This window comes from Pipistrellus hanaki (genome assembly GCF_964339955.1).
Source record: "Pipistrellus hanaki genome assembly, chromosome: 16".
Lineage (NCBI taxonomy): Eukaryota > Metazoa > Chordata > Mammalia > Chiroptera > Vespertilionidae > Pipistrellus > Pipistrellus hanaki.
Genome location: NC_140518.1, coordinates 6,756,586 through 6,781,472, shown reverse-complemented (window position 1 = coordinate 6,781,472; position 24,887 = coordinate 6,756,586). Strand labels below are relative to the sequence as shown.

The 24,887-nt window shown below is 42.7% G+C and overlaps 2 protein-coding genes across 2 annotated transcripts; one reads left to right on the top strand and one right to left on the bottom strand.

Annotated features, from left to right (window-relative positions):
* Positions 1-441: 441 nt before the first annotated feature.
* LOC311610807 (uncharacterized protein) lies at positions 442-5,314 on the top strand (the record flags this gene model as incomplete). The annotated part of the gene is made up of 3 exons (XM_084862325.1): positions 442-516; positions 634-1,297; positions 5,259-5,314. 3 exons carry the CDS (start codon positions 442-444, stop codon positions 5,312-5,314), a joined length of 795 nt encoding a protein of 264 aa, XP_084718451.1.
* A 9,292-nt stretch (positions 5,315-14,606) lies between these two features.
* Positions 14,607-14,954, bottom strand: LOC311610806 (uncharacterized protein; the record flags this gene model as incomplete). The annotated part of the gene is made up of 1 exon (XM_084862324.1): positions 14,607-14,954. One exon carries the CDS (start codon positions 14,952-14,954, stop codon positions 14,607-14,609), a length of 348 nt encoding a protein of 115 aa, XP_084718450.1.
* Positions 14,955-24,887: the final 9,933 nt, after the last annotated feature.

The following is a 24,887-nucleotide window of genomic DNA, read 5'->3' as shown; positions in this document are numbered from 1 at the left end:
TTTTTAGAGATGGATTTCAATAAAAGTAGCATCGAGGGAGAAAAGTCAGTGACAATGGCTCTGGCCGCTTCTCCAAACCAGCTTGAACTAGCATATGACCAGAGGATGTGCTCCTTCTTTAAAAAAGGATGATTCATAGTTAATAATTCTTTTGATGTTGACTACCTCTCCCATTTCTGGAAATGAGTTCTTATAGGTTATCTTTTAATTAGGAGGACAATTCTATCATTTTATTTTCGGATCATTCATAATTCTTAGGGAACTCTTCTTCCTTGGGCAGTTGTCCATGGTCATGAAGAAATGTCATAAATAATAACAAGGAAACTTCGTTTCATTGGTCCCAAATTTGGGAACCAGTGTATAAAAGGTCTAGGAGGGCAGAAGAATTCACATCCTAAGAATTATTTTCTGCTCAGAAGCCCACCTTTTACACCTAACACCATGACCTGCTGTTCCCCTTGCTGCCAGTCTACCTGCTGCAGGACCACATGTTGTGGATCCAGCTGCTGCCAGCCTTGCTGCCGCCCTTGCTGTGTGTCCAGCTGCTGCCGCCCCTGCTGTGGGTCTAGCTGCTGCTGCTGCCCCTGCTGTGTGTCCAGCTGCTGCCAGCCTTGCTGCCGCCCATGCTGTGGGTCCAGCTGCTGCTGCCGCCCCTGCTGTGTGTCCAGCTGCTGCCAGCCTTGCTGCCGCCCCTGCTGTGGGTCTAGCTGCTGCTGCCAGCCTTGCTGCCGCCCATGCTGTGGGTCTAGCTGCTGCTGCCAGCCTTGCTGCCGCCCATGCTGTGTGTCCAGCTGCTGCCAGCCTTGCTGCCGCCCATGCTGTGTGTCCAGCTGCTGCCAGCCTTGCTGCCGCCCATGCTGTGGGTCCAGCTGCTGCTGCCGCCCCTGCTGTGGGTCCAGCTGCTGCTGCCGCCCCTGCTGTGTGTCCAGCTGCTGCCAGCCTTGCTGCCGCCCCTGCTGTGGGTCTAGCTGCTGCCGCCGCCCATGCTGTGTGAGCTGCTGCTGCCAGCCTTGCTGCCGCCCCTGCTGTGTGTCCAGCTGCTGCCAGCCTTGCTGCCGCCCCTGCTGTGGGTCTAGCTGCTGCTGCCAGCCTTGCTGCCGCCCATGCTGTGGGTCCAGCTGCTGCTGCCACCCATGCTGTGTGTCCAGCTGCTGCCAGCCTTGCTGCCGCCCCTGCTGTGGGTCTAGCTGCTGCTGCCAGCCTTGCTGCCGCCCATGCTGTGTGTCCAGCTGCTGCCAGCCTTGCTGCCGCCCATGCTGTGTGTCCAGCTGCTGCCAGCCTTGCTGCCGCCCATGCTGTGGGTCCAGCTGCTGCTGCCGCCCCTGCTGTGTGTCCAGCTGCTGCCAGCCTTGCTGCCGCTCATGCTGTGGGTCTAGCTGCTGCTGCCGCCCATGCTGTGTGAGCTGCTGCTGCCAGCCTTGCTGCCGCCCATGCTGTGTGTCCAGCTGCTGCCGGCCTTGCTGCTGCTGATCCACTTGCCCACCGGAGACAAGACATATTTCTTTGACCATTTTGCCAAAGTTTCTGATCCTGCAAGAAACTGGCTCCCCAAGCTTTGCTGAGAAACAACATGCTGACGCAACTTCGTTCATCTTTCTATAATTCTTGAGAGTCCACTGAGGCGATGTGGTCTACTTCCCTTTGATTCTGTTCTTCATTTCCTCTTGATCAATGTACAGATACTGGTCAGCTCCATCTGATTTCAACATGAATTAATGGTCTCAGGCCTGATGAAAGTCGTCCTTCCCTCTTGCCTCTATGGAACTTAAACAAATTATTATGACTGTATACTTAGCTCTGCACAATGATCAATACTGATCATCTTTTTAGACCTATTCATTGTATTTAATAATTTATGCCAGGCTACTAAACTCTTCAATATCAGTTTGAACACTCTTCTTGACTGTACTTTCCTAATAAAAATCTATACTATCTTGCATCATATGTTTGTATTTTGTTTATTTGTTTATAATACTTCCTTTATGGAGCCTTACTTTTGAGTTGCAGTTTATATGTTTTATCTCATTCAAGTCTCACAATGGCCTTACAAGATAGGCAGAGCAAAAATTATCATTCCATTATCATTCTCAGTGAACAGAAAATGGTTTGACATGTGGCTTATAATTGACATAATAGGTCCTACGTACACAGGGTCTTTTGATTCCAGGTCCAGGGCACTTTTATTTACATTTTTCTGCAGGTAGAAATAACTGGTGACTGGGCACAGGGGAGGTATGTACGTTGAATTGCTTTTTTAACAATGGGGATAGTCAGACCTTTCATATACAGAATACCTTTCTGTCTACAGAGCTCTTTTCAAATATTCTCTCTACTTCTCTGATCAATAGAGGCTGCTTTAAGAATTTTATCAGTGAAGGCAGCTCTGACAGCTTCCTTGAGTTCTGATCTGTAAGTGGCGCAATCTGTCATCAGAAAGTAACGTGAGTGTGGTTGGTATCCGGGGCCCTTCCCCTTGCTGAGAGGAACTTGTTCTTGGGTGTCATAGAATAGGCATTGGTGATATTTTATTTATCTCAACAGTAATTTGGATTAACACTCACACTTGCAAAGCACACAAGCTCAGGCCATACTTTCCAGGCTTCCAAACTTTGAGGCAATTTGATCTCTTGACCTGGAAGTTGTTAAAGGAAGATACATTTTTAGAATCCTGAGATTTGAGGTAACCATGCAATGGGCATATAAACCTTTGATCCAGTCATTATCTCTAGGCCATAAAAGGAAACAGTACCGCTTACCATGTTCTCTTGAGATAAAGACTCAGAATTTTCAGGAAAAAGAAAGAAAAAAAGTAGGAAGAAGGAAGGATGTATTATTCAAAGTCAAGATGGGCAATGGGTTGGTGTCCAGAGGAAACCTGGATTGTTGGATGAAAAACTGAATAATAAAGAGAATAGATGTATTAGCCGTTAAGGGTTAATATAGCTCTGGGAGAAAAGTAAGTTTTTATTGTGGTCACCTCTTAAGAGATACAGAGATACTTAGGGTCATGCCACTGGATATAACAGAAAGTGTGATCTTTCTAGAGGATGTGTCCAACATAGAAAATAAGTGGGAAGAATTACTAACATTTATTGAAGTCCTACTCTGTGCTGAGTATTGAGCTAGATGTTTGCTCTGCATCATCTCTTATTCTCATATAACCCTGGAAAGTGGATATTACTGCCTCCATGGAAGAGCTGAGGAAATCAGTGTTGAGGGAAACAAAATAACTAGCATGAAATTGTATAAACTGCAAAACACCATCTGACTTAAATTAAATCTCTTGTGGGGCCACGGGGGAAATGTTAACGATATAGACCAATGGGGGGAAATTGATTTTTTAAAAAAGGTATCAAATTAATATGCAGAGAAAGTGTGCTCTTTTGCCGAAACCTGTTTGGCTCAGTGGATAGAGTGTCGGTCTGTGGACTGAAGGGTCCTGGGTTCGATTCTGGTCAAGGGCAATGTGCATTGGTTGTGGGCACATCCCCAGTGGGGGGATGCAAGAGGCAGCTGGTCGATGTTTCTTTCTCATCGATGTTTCTAGCTCTCTATCCCTCTCCCTTCCTCTCTGTAAAAAATCAATAAAATATATTTTTTTTAAAAAAGAAAGTGTGCTCTTTTGAACAGATGATGCTGAAACAGCTACTAGTAAATATCCATGTACAAAAACAAACAAACAAAAAAAGACACCCAATTGGGCCCATATTTGATGTTATTCAAAACCAACTCAAATTGGGTTATGCATCTAAATGTAAAGCCTGAAACTGTAGAACTTCTAGAGAGAAACAGGAAAAAGTTCTGCAGTCCCTCACCCGATTACAGAGCCACTCAGTGTGAGCCAGTTTTGTAAAGAGGCTGCTAGTTTGCATCATCGCTTGTCTGTACTAAGTTCCCTCTAGAACTGTGCAGCTATTCATCTCAAATTCTATCTTTAATTGTAAACTCTCTGTTGTGGAAAAGAATACAATAGATCTTGGTTATGAGAATTAGAATCATATGGAAGAGTCCTCAAATTCCTGTTCTGCTGCTCCCTAGCTGTGTGTTGGGATGGGGTGGGGGGCATGCAGGATATATTTATTCATACTCATGAGAATATTTCTCATATATAGTGTCATCTTTCTTTTGTCTATTGCTTTCTTTTTCCCACTTCCATCCTAAATAGTATGTCCATCCATGGATTAATCTGGAATTTTTTCTTTCTCTTTTCTGGCCTCCTTTACTATATTAGCTGGACTGTAGGCAGATAGTCTTTAAGATATCATCATCCTTACATTTCCAAGGGGTATCACAAAAACATATTTTATTCCTAATCCTTAATAAATAGTAAAGAATAGTTTATTTGCCTTTTTTATCAGTAATTGGGATTTGCCTTTTTTGTTTATGCCTATATCCCTAACTTAACATAAACTTTATCTCAAATTTACAAATTAAACCTCCAGACCAAGGAACTAGCAAGAAGCTATAGCACATCAGGAGGTTTAGTGCTGACCTAAATGACTAAAGCAAGATTGCCTTACAACTCCATTTATCCCCGCAGAGACCTAATGGAATATGATATATAATCATGACATTCTTTAAATTTTATCAGTTATTAGCCCCAACAACAGCTATTATACCCCATATGGAATTTTTACTAAAATAGGTCAACAATTTCTGGTCTGACAAGGCAGTGGAAAGGGAAAACAATCCCGATGAGAACTGTGAGCAGTACATCTAGTTGTAAATTTTGCTTAGCAACAAAGTGGACGAGGAGGTGACGTTCATGGGCTGTAGGGAAGCAGGGATGATTGGTCTGAGACCTGGAAGGAGCAAGACGGAAAGACTGGAGATCCAGAGATTTGAAGAATTATGTAGCTATAACCACGTGTGTGGACAGAAAGTGTCCCCTCTTTGTGTCCCACATCAGTGCCCACAAGAGTATCCACCACTTGGGAGGCACTGGATAACCAGGAGTTGGGGATAACTATCCCGTCTCCCTCCTCAGGTGCCCCAGTGCTTCCAATGTAGACCACAAACAAAGGAGCCGTGGGGGCAGGGACCCAGGCTTTGCGTGGAACCAGCCACATGCACCCTCGCCCACCACAGCTGCCTCTACCGAAGGTCCTACTTGTCAGAGCAGGGACTGATGTCGAGCCCCTAATATGGTAACATCCCTCTTAAAAACTCACTGAAGCGAGTTGGTTTAAAGTTGGGGATCATAATGTAGGGAGTATTTTTTGTAGAGAATTACTTAATGCCTTTTTGCTCCAAAACAGGGACGCGGGAGAAGGAGGCCACACAAGAAATATGTGATGCCAAGAATAAGTCCTGATAAGGGAGCCTGTCTTAAGAGGACACAATGGATGATCAAAATTGCTCGATGCAGAGGAATGGCATGCGGGGGGTGACCAAAGCCCGAGAGAAGGAAAGTTACCCTGCATTCGTGAGAGCTCTCCAACGCCATCCCTGTCTCCTAACTGAAACTCACCGCCATCCTCACTGAAACATCCACTGCTCTGTGAGCTGTGGGACCCTGACTGGGGAAGGACTCTGTAGACACAGAGGTGCTGGGTAGATGGAAGATGATTCCATTGTTAAAGGAGAAACTCAAGTGCACAGGCTGCTGGTGGGCAGCCCCAGGTTCATCTCGACGTTTCCCGATATGGGAATGCAAGTGCCCTTGAGAGGAGCAGGAGGCCCAGTCTTCGGTCTCCTCAGTCCATTTTTAGCTGCATTCATTACCCGGTGAAATGTTCTCATCAACAAGCTGAGGATATAACTTGTGAGAGGCTGTTGTGAGGCTCAAAATGGAAATGCATGCGGTATGCGATACGTGCATAAGTCCCTATATGAAGAATGCTGTGTAATAAAACCAAATGCAACTGGTGATGAGTAAGGGTACAGGATTTATTAAGAAATATAGGATGGAATTCTTGCATCTACAGAGACAATCCAAAGTGATCATGGAAATAAAACAGCGGGATATAAGAACCATGAGTACACTGAGAAAGAAACATGATTATGAAGACCAGCAGTAGAAATCCACGAAGAAGTAATGAGAGTTTGATTTCCTAAATTACTCATAAGTCACACTCCATAGTAAGGATGCACAAAGCTGGCACATGGTCCACAAGATGTAAGAAAAGAATCGGGGATGTCCACTGCACCCTGTCGGGGGAATTCATACACTTGCTAACAGGCAAATGAGTCACAAAAATGTTGGTGACCACATGCTGGCTTTCAGCAACATTTGTAAGGGAATTTATTTCCAAAATTGCAAGTCAGTTCACAGTAGGTGTTGTGTGCAGGTGGTGACTCTTAAGTCAGGGCAATCAGCAGCAAGAAGGCTGGCAGCAGCTGGACACACAGCAGGGGCGGCAGCAGCAGCTGGGCCGGCAGCAGGTGGTCCGACAGCAGGTGGTCTGACACCAGGTTGGGCAGCAGCAAGGCTGGCAGCAGCAGCTAGACCCACAGCAGGGGCGGCAACAAGGCTGGCAGCAGCTGGACACACAGCAGGGGCGGCAGCAAGGCTGGCAGCAGCTGGACACACAGCATGGGCGGCAGCAAGGCTGGCAGCAGCAGCTAGATCCACAGCAGGGGCGGCAGCAAGGCTGGCAGCAGCTGGACACACAGCAGGGGCGGCAGCAAGGCTGGCAGCAGCTGGACACACAGCAGGGGCGGCAGCAGCAGCTGGATCCACAACAGCTGGATCCACAGAAGCTGGGCTGGCAGCAAGGGGAGCAGCACATGGTGTCAGGTGTAGAAGGTGAGTTTGTGTTCAGAGGTGAGTTCTCAGATTCTGAGGACTTCTTCCGTTCTGGGGTTTTTATACACCGGGCCCCCAATGTTGGGACCAATCAGTAAAACTTTCCTTGTTTTTGTTTGTCATTTGTTAATCACAGAGAAATTGTCAAGGAGGAAGCTGTTCCCTATGTGATATGAATATTTAGAAAATAGGTATTTAATGTATTTCCTAATTGAGAATAACTCACAGATAAAAGGATAAAAGGAAGGTGGTCCCATCATCAGGATGGTTCCTGCTTTGGTCATATTGTGGTCATATGATAGCAACCCTCATGGCTTCATGCGGGTCAGTACAGGAGTATTGGGTATTTGGCTGTACTTACATCCGGAAGTATCCCTGTGTAAGGGACATGATGCTGATATGTTCATGGTTTAAATTGACATTATGCCTGAGTCCAAGTCTGTTTGCCCACCAAAGGGTGATTTAAGACTGTGACAGGAATTTCTCTGGAGCCACCACCCCACCTGTGCATCCAGGTTGGGTCACAGACACTTGTGTAGAGGATGTTTGGCATAATCTCTTCCATATGCACAGCAGAACCAAAGCAGGTGGGTGGAAGCAGAAGCTGGGACTGAGAGAGCATCAGTCATTTCACTTCCTACATGACCAGTGGTCCTAATTGCCCAGGACTAAGGAGTTTCCTAGGATGCAGGACTCCCCCAAAGGTGTGACTGGGGCAGTTTGGGTAAACCAGGATGAGTTGGTAACTCCAGTTCTAACCTTGTTAACCAGCAGATTAGTGACCTCATGTCACTGACTACACATGCACTGTTTTCTTTTTCTTTCCTTCTCACTTTCTTTAATCCCTACCTCTCTTCCTTCCTTTTTCTTTCTTCTTCTCTCTCTCTTCCTCCATCTCTACATCCTCCTTTTCCTCTTTCTTATGCATTTCTTTCCTCTCTTCCCCCTCATCTTTCTTCTTCTTCTCCCCTCGCCCATTCTTCCCCTCCACCTACTCTACCTTCTCCATCCCCTTCTTCACCATCTTCTTCTTAGAAAGGGTGAGTTTACACTGAATAACCCAATGTTGGAGGCAATGAGGAAAATCATAGATTATAGATGAGGTTTTGCATTCCCCAACAAGGTATCTTGGATTGGAGAGGGTTATAAGGAGGCGGCTCCCGAATGGCTCAGTTGGATAATCCTAAAGTGTGTGCTTCCAACATTTCTGATATTTCCTCTTAGACATAAGCTACAGTTGGCCACATGGTACTGGCTTCCTGTGCCCCATTCCTGTATCACATCTACACTCCAAACCAGTGAGACCTGCATTTACCAAATCAACTAAATGAACTTGAATCATTTATTTAGATTAATTTCTTGGAGAAACCAAACTGTGACATTTCTTTTCCTCCTCAGTCTCAATATCCTCATCTGTACAATGTGGACATTTATAACTGTCTTGAAAATTTCTGCAGCAATTAAAGATATGTAGATAAAGCACTAAGTGCATACCCAGCAAATAGTAAGTCACCCAGAACATTTTAGTTTCTCATTTTAATCACCCAAACACCCACCAAGAACCAGCGGTCAGTCAGTTTGTCAGTCTCTTCTGAGCATCCCAGGCACAGTCTCAAAAGCGAGCACGAGTCCTGGACACCAGCTCAGTGAGCTCATCAGAGGCACCACTACTGCTCCCAAGGAGGTGATCTGGGTTCCAAATGCTTCTAATTTTCTCAGAACCAGTCTCAAGCCTTAGCTCATTGAATGTGCAGACAGCACTGTTAGTGCAGGACCAAAGAACAGTCTCTGTCCACCATGACTATTAGGAGTTCTCAGGCTCCTTGACTCTTCTTCCTCACATTATGTCACTTCCCCTGGAAACCAGGTTTTTATTTCTCTCAAGTGCTACCGACTTCACTCACAATCCACGGGAGATGGTTCTGTTTCATTAGAAGGTTCTAGAATTATGAGTTCCTCAAAGTCCTACCTGCCCATTGCCTATTTCTCAGGTATCAACTAACTTCTCTTACTAATATTCTGATCAGAATGACAAATTGCCTTAAAGTTGGGGAATGTAAAATGTTCTGCAGGAAATGACTTAATTCCCTTTTATTCTAGTCTATAGGTAACTCAGGGGATGAAGGACAGCCAACATTTTGGTTTATGTGAAAGCAAAGAACAAGTCTCTTAGATGAGCCTCTCCCTCATGAGGACACACTGGATACTCCTGAACATTGGATGCCCATGAAAGCGTGACAGGCTGGACGGCACCTGAGACAGGAAAGGATCCTGCACGCAGGGGAGCTGTAAAGTACAGGCCTTGCTGCCCTCCAATGTAGTGGAGGTGTGGACACTGATTTGGGGAGAACTTTGAAAATAGGTGTTATGTGCCTGTACATACAGGAGAATGTCATCTCCACTGTCAGAGACACTCAAATTAGCATCTTGCTGGTGCTCAGGCCAGGCCTTTTTCTGACTTGTCTTGAGATAATAAGCACCATTGAACAGTAAAGCAAAAGATACAGTCTTGGGTCTGAGGCTGTCCAGGTCAGCTATCTAACATGACCCTGTGAAACGTTCTCATATGAAGAATGGAGATAATTGTTTTGGGGGACTACATGAAGCTCAGAATGGTTTATGCATATGATGTGCAATGTATATGTAAATGCTTATATCAGGATTTATAATAAAACCAAACACAATGTGGATGAACAGAATTTATTAAGAAATACAGGTACAACTCCCATATCTAGGGAGCCAACTCAGAGTGAGCATGAAAGAAGAAAGCAGGATTACCGGAACCAGGAGAGCAGAGGGAAAGAAAACAGGATTGAGAAGATTCTCAGCAGTTGCAGAAAACCCGTGTAACTGTTACAAAATGTGTTTTTCTAAGTCACACCGAGGGAGAGGGTGAAGACCTTGATACAGACTCAAAGCAGAGACCAGAGCTCCGTGTGGAGGATGCAGGAAGCTGACCCACGTTGCACCCACACGGGAGGAAGCTGACTGGGACGTCCTCTGCTCTCCATCCGGCTGATTCAGAAGCTTGTCTCAGGCACATGAGCCACAGAAATCAAGGGAGAGCGTGCGGGTGGCCAGCCAAGCCTAGGAAGTGAATTTGTTTCCCAAATGGCGACTCAGTGAACAGACGGAGTATGAAGATGGTGTTTCTTTGGTGAGGTGATCAGCAGCAGGAAGGCTGGCACCAGCAAGACCCACGTCAAGGGCGACAGCATGGCTAGCAGCATGACTGGCAGCATGGCTGGCAGCAGCTGGACACACAGCATGGGCGGTAGCAGCAGCTGGGCCGGCAACAGGTGGTTCTACAGCAAGTGGACTGACACCAGGTTGGGCAGCAGCAAGGCTGGCAGCAGCTGGACCCACAGCATGGGCGGCAGCAAGGCTGGCAGCAGCTGGACACACAGCATGGGCGGCAGCAGCAGCTAGACCCACAGCATGGGCGGCAGCAAGGCTGGCAGCAGCAGCTAGACCCACAGCATGGGCGGCAGCAGCTGGACACACAGCATGGGCGGCAGCAAGGCTGGCAGCAGCTGGACACACAGCATGGGCGGCAGCAGCAGCTAGACCCACAGCATGGGCGGCAGCAGCTGGACACACAGCATGGGCGGCAGCAAGGCTGGCAGCAGCTGGACACACAGCATGGGCGGCAGCAGCAGCTGGGCCGGCAACAGCTGGATCCGCAGCAGCTGGACTGGCAGCAAGGGGAGCAGCACATGGTGTCAGGTGTAGAAGGTGAGTTTGTGTTCAGAGGTGAGTTTCTCAGATTCTGAGGACTTCTTCTGTTCTGGGGTTTTTATACTCCGGGCCCCCAATGTTGGGACCAATCAATAAGACTTTCCTTGTTTTTGTTTGTCATTTGTTAATCACAGAGAAATTGTCAAGGAGGAAGCTGTTCCCTATGTGATATGAATATTTAGAAAATAGGTATTTAATGTATTTCCTAATTGAGAATAACTCACAGATAAAAGGATAAAAGGAAGGTGGTCCCATCATCAGGATGGTTCCTGCTTTGGTCATATTGTGGTCATATGATAGCAACCCTCATGGCTTCATGCAGGTCAGTACAGGAGTATTGGGTATTTGGCTGTACTTACATCCGGAAGTATCCCTGTGTAAGGGACATGATGCTGATATGTTCATGATTTAAATTGACACTATGCCTGAGTCCAAGTGTTTGCCCACCAAAGGGTGATTTAAGACTGCGACATGAATCTCTCTGGAGCAACCACCCCACCTGTGCATCCAGGTTGGGTCACAGACACTTGGGTAGAGGATGTTTGGTATAATCTCCTCCATATGCACAGCAGAACCAAAGCAGGTGGGTTGAAACAGAAGCTGGGACTGAGAGAGCATCAGTCATTTCACTTCATTGGTGACTAATGGTCCTGATTGCCCTGGACTAACAGGTTTCCCAGGATGCGAGACTCCCTAGAGGTGTGACTGGGCATTCTGGGCAAACCAGGATGTGTTGGTTACTCCAGTCCTAATCTTGTCACAATTACCGTGTTTTCTTTTTTTCTCGTTTTCTTATAATAATCTTTCTCTCTCCTTGCTTCTCAGTTTATGAAGGAATTAGATTAGTTGAGATGTTACCTGATTTATCTTTGATGTCTAATATGTTTAAACTTTTTTTTAGGTATACTATTCATTTTAAAAGTATGCAAATGATTAATTTCCAATTTGACCCATTATTACAAAATGACCAGACCCATGGTAATACTATCAGGTCAAGAAATAGAAATGAACCTTACTCACTCCAAATCATACCCCCTTATGCATCTCTAATGCTTGCTAATCACTCTCTTGACTTGTCACACTATAGCTTGTTTTCATTGGTTTAGATCTTTATATAAATAAAATATTATAGGACTGGCTCTTCTTTACATGATGATTGTGACATTCAACAATGTAAATATTTGTAGTTCATTTATTATTGTTGGTGTATAATCTTCCACTGGATGAATATGACATAATTTATTTGTTGACTCTCTACTTGAGAAATATGTAGTTTTTTTTTGTTTGTTTTTGTTTTTTCAGTTTGGGACTCTTAAAAATAGTGCCTCTATGAATTTTTTTTGTTTGTTTAGGTCTTTTGGCAAACATATATAAATGTCTCTTTGAAATCTAGCAGTAGATTTCTCATAGACTTGCTTGGTCAAACTATTCTGTCCTCTGTAGGGGTCTTGGCTATCTTTCATTAGATTTTTCCTAGATATTTTGTTTTTATGATCTTATTTATGGTATAATATAAAATTTTATTTGTAACTGCTTCTGACATACAGAAAAACATTTATTTGTATATGAATTTATCTTGGAACCAAATTCCCTCGTTATTTTTAATAGTTTACTAATAAATTTTTTTGTTGGAAATTTTGCATATACTGCCATATCCACAGAAAATGGTGGTTTTATTCATTAGCAGCCTTTTTATCTTGTAAATTGTTTCCTTCTTCATTCCATGGCTAGACCCTCCCTTTAATATTGAATGGAATGGTGAAGTGGATTCCTTTGTGTATTGTCTGTAGAGTGGGACAGCTCTCCATATTTCATAATTAAATAGTAAGCTTTCTGTCTTTTCTGTAGATTCTTTCCATCAGGGGAGCAAGGGTGTTTTTTTTTATTATTATTATTCCTATTTGCAAAGGCATTCTATATTTGAAATGTGTGTTTAAATTTATAAGATGCTCTTTCTTTATCTATTGAGATAATCATATGATTAGTCTCCTCTTTTTTCAGTAAATATGGTTTTTAAAAATTGATTCATGTTTAAATGTTAAACCAACCTTGTATTCCTGTCAACAATTCAATGTGGTTATGATCATATGCATATGGCACTGAATTTTATCTGCTTATATTGTGTTTAGGACATATGCTCTGATTGCATCCCAAACTTTTATCCTTCTGTTCTTATACCATTTCCTCCACCTCCCTCAAATAAGTTAATCCTTAATATGGAAATATCCTCCCCACTTCCTGTGACTGAATTTGCATCTGATGTGACTCCCTGTATTGGGTTTCCAAAGCACTTTTATGACCCACAAGATTAACCCGCAGCACTATTGGGGAGTAGAACGGGGGAAGGAGGAAAGTGTTATCTTTTAAACAGTTCACAGGAATATCCCATGGGTCACTTTTAGGCACACAAGCCATGATGGAATTTCAAAGTAGCTATGGGGGAAGGAATAGGGGCAGGTGTGGACCAATAGCACGGCTCCCTCTCACCGCTGCTACCTCTGCTATTTATGCTGTCATCATAAGCAGAGAAGGGTATTGAGCCCTACCGACAAATATCAATCATGAAGCTAACCACCCCACCTGAAGGCTAGTTTTCTATATCAGACCACTTCCACAGTGAAAAGACAATAGCAGTTCTTTCTTATTATAATGGCATGTGTGGTGCATAGAATTGTCTTTCCTGCCTGCAGTGCTATCCCTGCAGTGCAGTACTATATACTGAAAGCTTATATACAGCTTACAGTATATAAGTCATAGGATAGCATCACTTTGGACCAAGGGATCCACTCTTATGATGAACAAGGTCAACAATAGGCCATGGAATCTACTCGTCCTACTATACATCACATGACAGAGAAATTGCAGGCTTGATGAGAAATTAAAATGGTCTTTTAGATGTGCCGCAAAGACACCATCTTAGAGGTGACATCCTGCTATATTGTGTTCTGGATATGGAATGTACCTCAATCTGATGCCATTATATGGTTTGCTATATATGTAGGACCACATACATCCATTAAAAAGTAGAATATGTAGGTTCAGAAAATGATGGGTGGGAGTGAACCTTCTCAAATTAACTCCTAGTGAGACGCTTGGGAATCTGTGCTTCTTGTCTCATAATGCCGTTAGGCTCTCCTGGGTTGAAGGTCTTAGTCCTCTGAAAGACTCCGTTTTGTGTCAGGAGACACAACTATCATCTGGCCATTGTGGATTCTAGAGAGCAGTTACTATTTGGGGAGGGATCGTTATCTTAAAGGTAAGAGAGCACAGAGAAATACATCTGGAACACAGGATTTCACTGGAGTGACCCTTGGTGGGTTCGGGCTCAGTGGCATTCGTAAATAAGCAAGGACAGCAACCACAGCAGGCCAAACAGATGTAACGGGGGCTCAGACCTACATCTTTGAGATGTAGACGTAAGTGCCTGTGAGCAGGAACAGGAGGCCCAGTCCTGGATCTGAGTCTGTTCATCATTAGCTTGGGACATTGCAAAAATTAACTGTTTATGTGTTGTTGTTTTCCTGAATCTTGGAGATGATAATGGTGGGTGGTGCTATTATGATGCTCAGAATGGATCATGTATGTAGTATGCAATGTGTATTTAAACCCTTATATCAGGAATTCTGTATAATAAATCTCACACAACATGAATTAGTTATGATATGTAATTTATTAAGAAACACATAGGTAAGACTCCTGATTCTACAAAGACAACTCAAAATGATTATAAAAGAAGAAAGCCTGATACAAAAACCATGAGTACAATGAAAAAGAATATACGATTTTGAAGATTATTGATTAATTACAGAAACCTATGAAAAAAGTTATGAGAATTTGATTTCCTGAGTTACTTAGAGGAACTAGGTAAACCTACTTCAAAATCAAGGTCATTTTCGTATCGAGGATGCGCAAAACTGGTACATGATCCACATGCACAGGAGGAAGGTCAAGACCTGTGACCTCCATCAAGCTGACTCAAACTTGTAACCAAGCAGATGAATCACAGAAATTATGGTCCTGCATGCTGGTGTCAGCAAATTAAGGAAGACCATTTGTCTCCATAATGGCAGATCAGTTCCCAGATGTTATGTGTGCAGATGGTGGCTGTCTGGCAAGGTGCTCAGCAGCAGCAAGGTTGGCAGCAGCTGGATCCACAGCCATACCTTATGCAGCCGGGCACGCAGCAGCAGGTGGGGTGGTAGCAGGTTCTGCAGACATGCACGGGGCAGCAGCAAACCTGCTGGCAGCAGGGAGAGCAGCAGCAGGACCCGCCACAGCTGGACCCACAGCAGCAGGGCTGGCAGCAGCTGGACACACAGCAAGGGCGGCAGCAAGGCTGGCAGCAGGGAGTGCTACAGCAGCAAGGCTGGCAGCAGCTGCTCACACAGCAAGGGCGGCAGCAAGGCTGGCAGCAGCTGCTCACACAGCAAGGGCGGCAGCAAGGCTGGCAGCAAGGGGAGCAGCACATGGTGGCAGGTGAGGAGGGTGGGTTTGTGTTCAGAGGTGAGTTTCTCAGATTCTGATGGTGACTTCTCTTTGGGGGCTTTTATACTCTGGAACCCCCCAATGTTGGGACCAATAAGCAGGTCTTTCCTCATTGTTGTTTCCGTGTTTATAGTCACATGGAAGTTGTCAAGGAGGAAGTTGTTCCCCTTGCATTTGAGGGTTCTGTCAAATTACCGTTTGATCTTCTCCTTAATTGGGAATACTGCTTAAGAATCTTTTCCAGAAATGGGACAATCAGGAATCATCCCCAGCAACATTTCTGGTCATGTGACATCATCTGGTCATATATTACTTCCTGCTGGTTTGAAGAAGGTCAGGATAGTGGTCTCCTCTCAGTGTTGTTCCTTTGGCCATACTTAGATTGATGTGCTGTTGTCATAAGCAAGAATGGTTTTGAAACCTTATCTATAATATCCATCTTGAAAGTAAATCACCCACACAGAGCCATTGTTCTACTTGTACCACTTCCACATTGAAAACACAGCGATTCTTCCTTTCTGTGGTTGCGAGTTTGGTGTGTGGAATTACCTTCTTTGTCTGCAGGGCTACCCACAAGCTTACAGTCTATTGTTGTAGGATGCTGGATAACAACGTTTTGGAGCAAGGGGCCCACTTTATGATGAACAAGGTCTTCAATAGGCATATAAGCATAGATCTACTTGTCCTATCGATCTACTTGTCCTGCCATACATCACATGGGAGATAAATTGCTGGACTGACAAAAAATGAGCCTGGTGTTTTAGATGTGCAGCAAAGATACCACCATAGAGATGACAACCTAGGGGATGGATATATTGTCTTCTAAATGTGGTGCAACTGTGCACTGCCCACTTCTGGAAGCCCTAAGGAGATGTCTAACTGACTGCTTAGACCTGTTCCATGCTGCCATGAAGGCGGGAGCAGCTCCCACCACCTCTGCATTCACCAGCCATGAGTCCCACTTTTGGCTGAGTGGCACTCCAGTGTGGGAGCGCACTGACTACAATGGACAGCTCCTGCATTGAGCGTCTGCCCCCTGGTGGCCAATGCACGTCATAGCTACCAGTCATTCTGCTGTTCCATTGATTTGCATGTTAGCCTTTTATTATATAGGATAGCTTATTGATAGATTTTTTTGAACATTTTACATTGAACATTTGCACAGTTATATCATTCACACAGGATAGGATTGCCCTTCTAAATCTGAATGTAAAGATTCAAACAGGAGTAGAACCAATTTATGCAGGCACTTTAAATAGGAGGAATTATATCAAGACAAGTAGATTATTCACTACCCAGGTTGAGAACATGTACAAATGAATGTGGTTTCTCAAATGGGCGTGTGGCAGTGAACCCTGGAAGTTCAGAGTCAGGAGAGGCACATGGGCAGAGGTGGGCAGTACACAGCTGCACCACACAGAGGAGAGGGACATTGCACCTGAGCCTTCCAGTTCCTGAGGCTAGAGCATGTGTTTGACATGAATGCAGGCGATGCCACTAAACATTTTGTTCTTCTAAATTATTTCCTCTGATTCTTTGCTCAGAAACTAATCCTCCTATTATAATTTGACTACTCTGGTAGGCATTTGTGTGGTGAGAAACAACTGGTCAAATAGAGTATAAAAACTACAGTTATTACATTTATAATTATGGCTAATAATTGGCGTATTAGTTTATGAGGATCAATAAAGTTGTTGGGCCTCAGGTGGTGACTCATCCTTGTGTGTGATTGAGATCAGATATCTGAGACCGCAAGATTCCAATCCAGCCCCTCATAGATTTGTCACAATTCTGAAAATCGACTTGAAAGAGTTTTGGAAGAGAGCTTCTTGTTCTTCCAGATGAATGCATAAAAATGTCATGGCACCCTGTGCCATGTATTTATTTCAGTGTGATGCTTTTGAATGCTTGTGGACTTCTGAGAATGACAGCAATGTCAGCAAGCAATCAGTGACAGTGATTGGACAAGAGAGAGAATTTAGGGACTTTAGACAGACTCGGTAATGGAAAGGACCCTTAGAATCCCCTATTGAATTTGCTCACAGAGAGTGCAAATCAAAGATACAATATCCCAGTATCTACCAACTGGTTATTTAGTTGATGCTTGATACCTGCAGTGACGTGAGTTCCTACCCACAGCGTAGCCCATAACAGAGCTTCCTTATCTGAGCGTCAACCCTCCTGGGCCTCCTGCATCTCTTGTTCATTGGGATCCTTGTGACCAGACAGTCAGATAGCATTGCAGAGTAGTTGCTTCTCTCATTAGACACCTTGTCCCCTGATAGGCCTGCTGCAGCATCGCATTCCCTTCACTCTATTTCTGCCATGAGTTTCCCTACCTCATGGGATGCACTTCTGATGAAGGACAGCATATCCTATTGATTACATGAATTTTATGAAACTCGATTTTTCTCAAGGACCATGAAATTGACATTGCCAATTAGATACTTATTGTGAAGAAAGTGTTAAGAGTAGTGTCTCTTAATATTCTAGTTGTTCTTAGATTCTGGTTGGGTGGAATATAATAAGATCCTGAAATGTATGGACATTTATTTCTATTCTTACTACTTGCGTCTGTGCTGATTTTGTAAGATGCTTCTAGTTTCAATTGTCCATTTTCTATAGATTGTACATCTGTTTATCTCTGATTTTATCTTAAACCATGAGTTCTCTATTGTGGGAGAAAGTACAATTGATTTTGGTTATGAGATTTAAATCATATGGAAGAGTTTCAGATTCCTGCTCTGCCACTCACTAGCCTTACCGTTAGGGGAAATATAATGTATTCTTTATACCAACTCATGAATTGTTTCCTATATGTACTGTATGATCATCCTTTACAAATGTATATTTTTTATTTTTCAGCTACCATCTTACATATTATGACCACCCATGGAATAATCTGGAAGTGTTTCTTCCTCTATTTTCCTTTCTTTTACTGGGCAGCCAGTCTGCTGGCAGATACTTTCTTAGAGATATCATCGTTCTTATATTTTCCACAGACATGACAAAAACAAATCAATTCATCACCCTTACTTTTGGTAAAGAATAGTAAATTTTCCTTTTCTTTTCCCTTAATAATCTAAGATTTATTTCTCTCTTGCTTTTCTCTCTATCTCTGACTTAGTACAACTGACCTCAATGTTACAAATTATGAACATCCCAAACCAGGAATAATGGTAAGGCTTCTCCCAAATCAGGGAGAAGATCATGGTGTAGCAATGATGTCCATGGCTAATGAACACAGGATGATACTTTTTTTTTTTAGCACAATTCCATTTTATTCCCCCCCAAACATAAATTATTATAATATATGGACATAGAATACCTTAAACATTCATTAATTGGTAACCCAAATAATAGAATTTATGCCCAATGGATTTTTATGGCAAGAGATGTAGTTTCAAAGACAGTCGACAGAGGAAATATTTCCAGTTAAAACAACTGTGAAGAGTACATGGAGCATTATTTATATGTGTATGTAATTGTGGATTTAAAAAGTGGCTCGAGGGAACTATGTTAATTGACTATTTGTCAGTGGTGAAAGCCTTGACTGACTGCTCATAGTCCTGGAAGGACCAAAGTTGGGCTGACTATAGGCATTTGGAAAAGAATCATGTAGCCGGGGATGGTATGTGGGCCCAACCTCCAGAGAGTATCTACCATTAATGAGACACTGGACAACTGTGAGTTTGATACAACTCAGCCTATGGCCTTCTCAGGTACACCAACTCTTGCACAGGGAGCATGAGCAAAGTAGCCATGGAGGAAGGGATGGAGGCTTTGTGTGGACCAACAGCAAGGACTTCTTCTCCTCATAACTCCTCTGCTCTTTGTGCTCTTGTCATAAGCAGAGAATGGTGTTGAAACCTTATCTGTAATATCCACCTTGAACGTAATCACCCGCACAGAGCCAATGTTCCACTTGTACCACTTCCACGTTGAAAACAGTGATTCTTTCTTTCGATGGTTGTGAGTTTGGTGTGTGGAATTTTCTTCTTTGTCTGCAATGCTACCCATGAACTTACAGTCTATTGTTGTAGGATGCTGGATAGCAATAATTTGGAACAATGGACCCACTTTATGATGAACAAAATCAATAGTAGGCATATAATCATAGATCTACTTGCCCTATGGATCTACTTGCTCTACTATATATCGATGACAGAGAAATCGCTGGACTGATAAAGAATGAGCATGGTGTTTTAGATGTGCAGGAAGGATACCACCATAGAGATGACAACCTGGGGAATTGATATATTGTCTTCTGAATGTGGCATATATTTTGTCCAGTGACCATTATTTGCTTGACATATATGTAGTACTATATGTATTTATGAAAGTTAGTATCCATGGATTTAGAAATAATGGGTGAAATTAAAGGTGACCCTCTCTTGTGAATACCCTGTAACATGCTTGGCAATTGGGGCTTCCTATCCCATCATGCTTCTAGTTTCTTCTCGATTGGTAGTTTTATGCCTAAGAAAACTTTTTTTTTGTCAAGTAATATGTAACTTTATAACTATCATCTGGTGAGTTTGGAATTTTGATATGAGTAGAGTAGCAAGCAGTTACTATTTGGTGAGTGATCATTACCATACAGATGTACTAGTAGAGAGCAGGGAGAAGTACATCAGGAATGTGGGAATGTACTGGAGTGTCTCATGGTGTGTGTCAAGGCTTACTGACAAGCTTATCTGAGCAATGACAACACCACAGCTTGCCAAGGGTGCAGTAACCAGAGGCTCTGACCTCTATATCTTTGACATATAAATGCCAATGTCTTAAGCAGGAACAGAAGACCCAGTTTTGGAACTGAGTCTGGTCATTATTATTAGCTTGGACATTATGCAATGAATTTGTTTTTTTCTGAAATTGTAGATAATAATTGTGGGAGCTGTTGTGCTCAAAATGAATGATGCATAAAGTATGCAGTAAGTATTCAAATCAGGAATGCTGTACAATAAATACACACAATATGGATGGCTTATGGTATAGACTTTATTAAGAAACACATGGAGAAGAGTCCCACATCTAGTAAGACAATTCAACGTGATCCTGAAGAAAGAAAATCTTATACAAGAATCATGATTACATTGTAAGGAATTGCAATGATGAGGGTTATTATTCAGTTACAGAAACCTGTAAATAAGATATGAAGATTTGTTTGACTAAGTTGTTTAGAGGGAGCCATTGGTCCTGACTTCAGAATCAAAGCCAAGATCATGACTGCATATTGAGGATGCACAAAGCTGGGGCAAGATCCACATACCTTGGAGCAAGAGAACTGAGGGAGGTCCTCTGCACTCCATCCAGCTGACTCTTTAAACAAGCAGATGAGTCACAGAAATTATGGTCCCACATGCTGGTTGTCAACAAAGTCCAGGAGGTCCATTTTGTTTCCATAATGGCAAGTCAGTTCCCAGATGTTATGTGTGCAGGTGGTGGCTGTCTGGCAAGATGCTCAGCAGCAGCAAGGTTGGCAGCAGCTGGATCCACAGCCATACCTTATGCAGCCGGGCACGCAGCAGCAGGTGGGGTGGTAGCAGGTTCTGCAGACATGCACGGGGCAGCAGCAAACCTGCTGGCAGCAGGGAGAGCAGCAGCAGGACCCGCCACAGCTGGACCCACAGCAGCAGGGCTGGCAGCAGCTGGACACACAGCAAGGGCGGCAGCAAGGCTGGCAGCAGGGAGTGCTACAGCAGCAAGGCTGGCAGCAGCAGGAACCACAGCAGCTGGACCCACAGCAGGCGGGCCTCCAGCAGGTGGTTCTGCAGGTGGTCCTGTAGCAGCAAGGCAGGCAGCAAGAGGAGCAGGACATGGTGGCAGGTGTGGAGGGTGGGTTTGTGTTCAGAGGTGAGTTTCTCAGATTCTGATGGTGTCTTCTCTTTGGGGGCTTTTATACTCTGGACCCCCAATGTTGGGACCAATAAGCAGCACTTTCCTCTTTGTTGTTTTGGTAATTACTCTGGAATTGTCAAGGAGGAAGTTGTTCCCGGAGTGTTTTGAGGCTTATGTAAGTAACTGTTTGATCTTTTCCTTAATTGTGAATCCTAATTTACAGCCCTTTCCAGAAATGAAACAGGAATCATCCTCAGGAACATCTCTAGTCATGTGACACCATGTGATCTGTGGTCTTTCCTGCTGGCTTGGTGAAGGTCAGAACTGTTGTCTCTTCTCATCCTTACAGCGTTGGCCTTGTTAATAGGGGGAAGTGTCCTGAGATGCCAGGAGCTAGTGAGTTCTGTATGAATGGAGCCCTGTTTGTGCCTAAGTCTGACCTCCCAGAATCCGGATCGAGAACTCTAGCATTATTTGCCTGTCGCCACCTACTAGAAATTAACATAAAACATTAACTTCAGGAGTGGGACATGATGATTCATGTTTGTATATATTACGAATGATCACCACAATAAGCCTAGTTAATATTTGTCAGTTTTCCCAACACCATTTATTGAGAAGACTGTGCATTCCCCAATATATTATACTCTTGGGTCCTTTGTCATAAAGATACTGACCATATATAGGCGGATTTATTTCTAGGCTCTGTATTCTGCTCCATTGATATGTGGGCATGTTTTTATGCCAATAACTTACTATTTTGATTACTATAGGTTTGAAATATAGTTTGAAACCAGGAAGAATGATGCCTATAGCTTTGCTCTTCTTTCTCAAGGTTGTTTTGGCTATTTATATATATATATATATATATATATATATATATATATATATATATATATATATTTTAGTTCCATATAAATTTTAGGATTATTTTCCCCCCATTTTTGTGGAAAAAAAAATGCCATTATAATTTTAATACTCATTGCATTGAATTTTAGATTGCTTTGAGCATTGTAGACATTAATATTAATTTTTCCATTCCAAGAGCACAGATATTCTTCCATTTTTGTATCTTCTCCAATTTTTTTCATTTATGTATTTTAGTGGCAGGCACGAGTCTTTTACCCCTTTGGTTAAATTTATTTCTATATATTTTTATTTTGATGCCATTGTAAATGGAATTATCTGAATTTCTCTTTCTGATAATTTATTAATGTCTGGAAATTCAGCATTTTGTATATGGACTGTATAGACTGCAATTTTTAAATTTAAAAAAATATATTTTATTGATTTTCTACAGAGAGGAAGGGAGATGAATAGAGAGCTAGAAACGTCGATGAGAGAGAAATATCGACCAGCTGCCTCTTGCACACCCCCTACCGGGGATGTGCCCACAACCAACGTACATGCCTCTGACCGGAATCGAACCTGGGACCTTTCAGTCCACAGACCAACGCTCTACCACTGAGCCAAACCGGTTTTGGCTAGACTGCAATTTTTAAAAAATTATTGATTAGTTTTAACAGTTTTTTGGTGGAGTCTTTATGTTTTTCTCTCATTATATATTATATAGTCTACAAATAGAGTTAGTTTTACCTCTTCTTTACTGACTTGGATACCTTTTTTTCTTTCTTGCTAATTGCTTTGGCTAGGACTCGCAATAATACTATGTTGAATAAAGGTTCAATATTATGTTGAGTAAAATACTATGCTAATTAAGAGTGGGCATTCTTGTCTTGTGCCTGATTGATCTATCTATCTATCTATCTATCTATCTATCTATCTATCTAAAAGCCTAAATGACCAAACGACCAGTTAACCGGTTTCTATGATGTGCACACTGACCACCAGGGGGTAGACTCTCAATGCAGGAGTTGCCCCCTGGTGATCAGTGTGCTCCCACAGCTAACCTCCTGCTGCCGGCCAACCTTCCATGGCCCCTCCTCCTGGCCAACCTCCTGTGTCCCCAGTTGGCCCCAATTGCATGCCAGGCCAATGGACCCCATCCATGCATGAATTCATGCACTGGGCCTCTAGTCTTAAATAAAAAGCTTTCCACAATTGAGTTTGAAGTTAGTTATGGACTTAGCATATATGGCCTCTATTATGTTGAGGTATGTTCCCTCTATGCTTTCTTTGTTGATAGTTTTATAATAAATAGGTATTGAATTTTGGCTAATGCTTTTTCTGCCTCTATTGAGACAATCATATTATTTTTATCCTTCACTTTGTTAATGTGGTGTGTCACATTGATTTGCAGATGTTGTACCACCCTTGCATCCCTGAAATCAGTTCCACTTAATCATGATGTATGAGTCTTTCAAACTTTCGTTGGACTCTTTTTGTTAATATTTTGTTGAGGATTTTCCATCTATGCTCATTGGGGATATTGACATATAATTTTCTTTCTTCGTTGTCCTTGTCTGGTTTTAGTATCAGGGTAATGCTGGCCTTATAAATGGGATTGGAAGTTGTTCTTTCCTCTTCTGTTATTTGGAAGAGTTTGGTATTAATTCTACTTTAAATGATTGGTGGAATTCACTAGTGAAGCCATCTGCTTGTAGACTTTTGTCTGTGGAAGGTTTTACATTATGGAGTCATTTATTACTAATATTAGAGGCCTGATGTACAGAATTCATGCAAGGGGCCCTCTCAGCCCCTGCTGCCTCGGCCGGCCCTTGCAGCCCTGGCTTTGTCCAGAAGGTCATCTGGAAGGGTGTCCAGATGGTCATTTTGCTCTTCGGTCTAAGCTCTTTATTATATAGAAATGACTGCTTGGATTTTCAATTACTTTACAAATTATTTTTGATATCAGGTTTTCTGTGATATCAGTCGTTTCTTTCATTTCTGATTTTGTTTATTTGAGTGTTATTACTATTTTTCTTAGTGGGTATAACTAAAGGTTTGTCAATTTTCCTTCTTTACAAAATACCAAGCTCTTGGTTTCATTGATTCTTTTTATTGTCTTCTTAGTCTATTATTTTATTCAGCTCTTGTCTTTGTTATTTTCTTTATCTAATAACTTTGATCTTCCTTATTTCTTCTTTTTGTAGTTTTGTGGGGTATAAAATTCTCTTCCTCTTTATCCTTTTCCTTTTCTAATTATTCTTCTCAATCTAGAAATTGTGGATGTTCACAATTTGAAGAAGCAGAGGAAGGTTGAGAGTATCAAGGGGAGATTGCAGATGATGTTTCTAATTGCCTCACTTTTACAGCCTGAATGTTTGTTTCCTCTCAAAATTCATATGTTGAATCCCTAGTATCCAATAGAATGGCATTTGGAGGAGGTCTCTATGAGAGGTAATTAGATTTGGCTGAAGAGATGAGGGCAAGTCCCCCATGATAGGATTAGTGCTGATCCTAACAAAAAGAGACCAGAATCTTCCCTGTCTCCCCGTGTGTGTGTGTGTGTGTGTGTGTGTGTGTGTGTGTGTGTGTGATTGGAGGATACAGAAATAAAGCAGACATTAGCAAACTAGGAAGTAGGCCCACCTGAGTGGACACTTATCCTACCATCACCTTGATCTTGGATATCCCAACCTGCAGAACTGCGAGAAATACATGTTATTGTTTGAGCAACCCACTAATTAGTCATTTGTTATATATAGCTCTCCAAATTGACTTGTACATATTTTGAGTCTTAGTGTGCTCAGACCAATTTCCTCCCACCAGATGTTCACTTTTATGTTGTAGGGTTCTATTCGTGCCAAAGCAGAAAGTCATGACGTCAGTGCATGTCACCTAACAAAGACATTCACCTAGTAATTCTGGAGATCTTTTTATAAGGATTCTGGCCCCTTCATTTGTCAAGTAGGACAATTCCAAAGTGTGTGTTTTCCATCATTTTGGAGACTTTTCCCTCAGGTTTGTGTACTGGTTTTGTACACAAATCTGCCTCATCCTTTTCTCAACTTTCTGCCAATGTGATCTGTGCATCCCTATGGTCACTTGAATCTTTTCTCAGGTTATTTTTTCTTTGAGAATGCAAACTATGGCTTTCATTTACGTCTGTAAAATAACAGAATTTATGTCCAATGGAGTTTTTATGACAAAAAATAAATGACTTCTGGTTTTA